Raw genomic sequence first — 5,238 nt, forward strand, 5'->3', positions numbered from 1 at the left:
TTCGTGTTTTGTTAAAGGGCTCATTTGAAGGTGTAGGATATCCTGCCCAGCCTGTTGTGCTGTTCCAGTGTGTAATTACTATCACAGCTTGGGAGCAGGAGCATCTTCCAGCCCTCAGTTCAACCAACCAACCAACTCCCCCCTACTGCTGAATCTCATTATGTCTTTGTCAGCAAAGCTGATAAACATTCTGTCCCACCCCCCAGCTCTGTCTCTTCCCCCACCTCATGACGCTTTGCCATGTCCAAGTTAGACCTGACTGCTTTACTATTTGTCCAGGAAGATTTTCCACACCGTTGTTACAGAAGCAATGGGGAACAGGTGCTCTAATAAAGAATGTAGGAACATAGATAATTTTTTTAAGTGGCTAAGTTTAGAAGATTAGGATTAGTTCTCTGGATTTCTGTATTTTTATAGTCAACAAGGTAGCTGAAGAGAATTGTTAGAATTTTTCCATGTTTTCCAGCAAGGGATTTGAATTTCCCATGGTAGTGGGTTTGAGCATGTATCTGCTTCATTTCTTAGGAAAAAGGAACATTTTCTCTTCTAGGAAACATCTTCAATGCTATCAGGCTAAGAATAGCAATCTTCTTTCTGTTTCTTCTCAAATTTCAGAAGCATGGCATATCTTTTATTGTGCATGCAGTACAGAGATTATTTTAGATGAAATACCACTCTGTTCTGCTGAAACATGAATAGCTTATAGTGCTTAATTCTGTAGTTTTTTTTCAATCCTTAACCAAAATTAATTAATGAATAAAGAAATTTGGGCCTTGAACATAGCTCTTCTCTCCTAAGCACATCAATTCCTTGATGACTCTAGAGTGAACAGCAGTCCTGAAATAGTTCAAGTGGCAAACAACTCCCTGGCTATGAATTTAAGTCCTGAAACAAAACTCCACAGTTTCAATGACAACTTCCAAGAGCAGAGCCAAGGCTCCAGTGCTGTGTCCTAGGAGATCACTATCATTGCAGGGCTGGTAGAGCCAGCACAGCTCCCTGCAGAGCACACAGGGACTGCCCAGAATGCTGAAGAGTAAAGGCTGCAGAGCAAGCTCAGTCAAAACAGAAGTGTTGGAAGGACAGTACCCTGAAAGGGCTTTTTTATCTGGAGCAGCTGTGAGGATGTTGTTTGTACCTTGAAGCATCTCAGAAGGGATAGCTGGGGAAAGGCTGGATATCTAAGCTACTCCTCTGGCACCCAGAGTGGACACCAAGACTGCCATGGTGCTCTCAGCTGAACCTGAGCCATCACACACTGATGGGAAGCAGCAGTGGAGCAGCCAGAATCCACTGAAAAAACCCATGATCTAGGATCCTGGGCCATTGTCATACCTCCTTACATCCCTCTGTGAATAGCAGGCTGGCCCTCCTGCTCTGTGCTGCCCTCCTCACCTGCAATCACAGAGGGGCTGCAGGGTCCAGCCCGGCCAGGGTAGGTACATTTTTGGCCACAGGAACGCATGTGCTCCATCTCTCTGCCTGAAAATAAACACCTTGGCCCTCCAAGGGTAACAGAGACAACTTTACAAGGAAGCCAACTGTTATTTATGCATATTTTAAAATACATTTTGTTCAGATGCACATCCTTGCCAGCCTTGTTTAGGGAAGTTGTAACAGTATCTGGCTTCTCTTCCGTCTTGTGTACAAGATGAGGAAGTTTTCATCTGTGCCTTTAAAAAAAACCCCGCATCTCTGCCAAGATGTATTAGGAGAGCTGTAAAAAAGGAGTCATCCTGTTCCAGGACGGCAAGGCTTATGTAACAGGGAAATCCTAACAAAAAGATACTCCCCCACCCTGCACACGCTTTTCCAAGGCACATGCCACTCCAGGGTTTTCAGTTGATTTGTATTTTGATCACATCTGCCAGTGGTTTATTCGGATGTATTTACAAATACGTTCTTCCCCATACCCTCATTTGTACATGCCATAGAACATCTTTATAAAATGCAGCATGGCCCTCACCTCACCACAGGGATCTTTAAATAAAATATATTCTAAAGTGCCAGATACAATTCTTTTAAAAAATACTGTTCTCAGTAAAACAGATACTTGGCCACTGCATTAGCAGCTTTGTGTATTGATACATTTTTAGCACAAGTCTATTTCTGTCAGGTGAGCGGGAGGCTCTCATACCGCCCCTCTAGCTCTCCAGTTTCAAGTCCAAAGGCTTTAGAAAATGAGGCAGAGGCAGATTATCCAGAGCCTCTGGGAAGTGCTCAGGTGAAATGGTCCTGATCAAGACACGCATGGCTCCGACAAACAGCGACGGGGGAGCTAAGCCCACCAGGCACTGGAACCTGTTCTCCCCCAGGAGGTCCTGCCACTGCTGCCGGTTGTCCAACAGTTGCTGCTTCATTGCAAACTTGAGGTCCTGAGGCACGAAGAGGAAGAGGCAGTCGAGGCAGAGGACCTTGGCACGCATGTTAGCTGCCGGCATGTGGGAGATCTGCTGCAGCAGGGTGTCGAGGGGGGTGTTCCCGGCACTGTCCCGCAGGCAGGGCGCCGCGCCGTGCCCCAGCAGCAGGAGCAGGCACTCGGGCCGCACCAGTTCGCAGGCCATGTGCAAGGCTGTCTTGCCGCCCTCCACGCGGCTGCAGCCCTGGCGGTCCAGGTGGGCGGCTCGGTCACTCGGGGGCAAGGCTTGGAGAGCCTTGAGGATTCGGAAGAGCACCCGGACGCGGTTGTAGCGGACGGCCATGGCCAGGTGCGGGGCTGACTGGCAGCAGCTGAAGCTTTGGCTGGGCACGGCCAGGGCGCTCTGGGGGAACTTAGTGAGCAGGTGCCGGGCGTAGGGCTGGTGGTCGTGCACCAGCGCGTAGAGCAGCGCCTCCGAGGGCGAGTACACGCTCACCTTGCCCCCGTCCTCCCAGTGGAAGACCTCCATGGTCCGCATGTCCTCCAGGAACCAGACGGGCAGCAGGTCCCTCACCGCCTGGTAGAAGGCGAAGGAGGATTTCTTGCACTGCTTCTGGGACTGGGCGCCGCAGCCGCCGACCCAGCGGACGCTCCAGGGCATGGCGTGCGGCCGGGCTCCGACGGGGGCTGCCTCCCACCATCGGCCCGGACCTGCGGGAGCGGAGGGGCGGTCAGTGACGGGAGGCCGGGGCTCCCCGGGCTGCTTCCGGGGCTCGCCGGGTTGGCCCGCCCGCCTCCCCGCCGGCGCGGGGGACAGCGAGCAGACGCGACACCCCGGTGCCGGAGACACGTACCCCGGAGCACGGGATCGACATCCCTCCCTCCCGGCTCCCGCTGCACGGGATGCCCGTGTCCCTGGTACACGGAGAGCCGGTACAAGGAAACGGCCTCCCCTCAGCTCACAGGACGCCCATGTCCCTGGCGCACGGGATCCCGGTACGCGGAAACGGCCTCCCCGCGGTGCACTGGACACCCTTACTCCCGTGCACGGAGAGCCGGTAGAGGGGAACGGCCTCCCGGCAGTGCACAGGACGCCCGTATCACCGGCGCACGGGGACCCGGTACACGGGAACGGCCTCCCTCCCTCCGCTCCCGGCGCTCACCTCTCCGCCAGCCCCGCGGTGCCGCCCGTGCCGTGTCCGCCGCAGTGGAGAGGCGGGAGCGCCGCGCGCCGCCGCGGGGCCCTTTTATGCCCCCCCGCCCGGGCGGTGAAGGTCGGTCAGGACCGGGGAACTGTCCGGCCAGCGCCGATTGGCCGCCGCCCCGGCGCCCCCGCCGCCCATTGGCTGCGGCGGGAGGACGGGGCCCGGCGCCCGCGCGTGCGTCACGGGAGGCAAAGTTCCAAGAAACTTGGCTGAGGGCTCGGAGTCCCGCGGGGGCGGGCCGGGAATGCCGCGGGGCGGGGGCCGGGGCCGGGCCGGGGGCCGGGGCCATGGGGGGTCCCGGGGCGTAGGGATCGGGGCTTCCGGGAGCAGGAGGTCACAGGGATATGGGGTTCCTGAGGTGTGGGGGTGTGGGGTCCCGGGGGTGTAGGGATCGGGGTTCCCGGGGGTGTGAGGTCCCAGGGATGTGGGGTCCCAGCAGTGCCGCGGGGGTCTGGGGTCCGAAAGGTCCAGGTACATGGTACCTGGACACAGGTACAGGTACAAAGGTCCACAAGTCCAGGTACATGGTGTCCTGGGGGAGCGGGGCCCTGGGGCGAAGGGATGCAGAGAGCAGAGGGTGCAGAGTCCCGGGGGCATGGGATCCTGAGTTTGGAGGATCCAGGGCACGCCAGAGCCTGGACACATGGGTCAAGGGCACGTGGTGTCTGGGCCACAGCGGGCCTGTGCCCAGGGGCTGTGGGACACCCGCCCTCCTGGGCGTGGGAGGCTGCCGGCGTGCAGTGCCCGGCACACGGGTGCCGGTGCCGGCGGTGACACAGCCCTGCCCGCCCCGGCGGGGCCCAGCCTGGCCTCTGCCCGCTCTTGGCTTGTCCCCCGCCCGCCCCCGTGGGCGGCTCGGGCGGGGGCCTGGCACTGCCCTGCGGCCAGCACACGTGTGCGCACACGTGCTTGTTGCTAAACTTGTGGCTCTCGGATGTCTCCGGAGAGTGACATTTGCCTGCAGCCATTCCCTCTGACAGGCACCTGTCAGGTTTGGGCTACAGAAGAGTGAGGAGATGGTCATGGCATGGCCCAGCACTGCCCACAGCCCTGCACCAGGGGCTCCCCTTGGGCACCTGCAGTCCCTAGGCCCTAAAATGTATGTGTACAGGTAAGAGTCACACACTGGGAAAGCAAGGGCTGGCGTTACTGGGATCTGCTCTTTCATAAGGCTTCCTAACTGATAGCAAATACTGGGATCTTCTCCGTCCTTGACCTCCTGAGACCATTTCCCTCTTCCTCTGAGTGTTTGGTCCCAATGACTCTCCCTCTTGCAGCCATTGTTCTCTGAATCAGGAAGATCAGACTCTCTGGCATCTGCAGGTGGGCAATGCAGTTGCTGATGGGTTCACAGGCCACAGATCTGATTTCTTTGTCCTTGGAGTTGTCCTGCTGCTGCTGTTTGCTGCTGGAATGGGAAACACTCGTGCACACTGAGGGGGATCACCAGACAGGGGCTGAAATTCTCTACTTCCCTGAAGCCCTCTCTGTGAGGCTGCTTGGGGAGTCAGGAAGGGATACCACATCGTGCTACCAACTGTCCTGATGACCCCGATGAGTATGAAGCTGGCGTGGAACAGCCATCCCCTTTGTTGTGCCTCTTCTGAACCACCATTCAGCCAGGGAAACAATGCCTAAACTGTGCTTGGTTTGCTTTGTAACTTCTTCCCTGCC

General features: G+C 57.0%; 1 protein-coding gene across 1 annotated transcript; it reads right to left on the bottom strand.

Moving 5' to 3' along the window:
• Positions 1 to 1,440: 1,440 nt before the first annotated feature.
• On the bottom strand, positions 1,441 to 3,702 carry ANKRD9 (ankyrin repeat domain 9). Its single transcript, XM_066188840.1, is given in 3 exon segments — positions 1,441 to 3,070; positions 3,523 to 3,612; positions 3,615 to 3,702. Coding segments are annotated over 3 exon segments (1,104 nt in total). The 3' UTR covers positions 1,441 to 2,144.
• Positions 3,703 to 5,238: the final 1,536 nt, after the last annotated feature.

The sequence above is a fragment of the Chamaea fasciata genome, unplaced genomic scaffold (genome assembly GCF_029207755.1).
Source record: "Chamaea fasciata isolate MVZ Bird 193981 ecotype frontalis unplaced genomic scaffold, bChaFas1.0.hap1 SCAF_7, whole genome shotgun sequence".
In the NCBI taxonomy this organism is placed as follows: domain Eukaryota; kingdom Metazoa; phylum Chordata; class Aves; order Passeriformes; family Sylviidae; genus Chamaea; species Chamaea fasciata.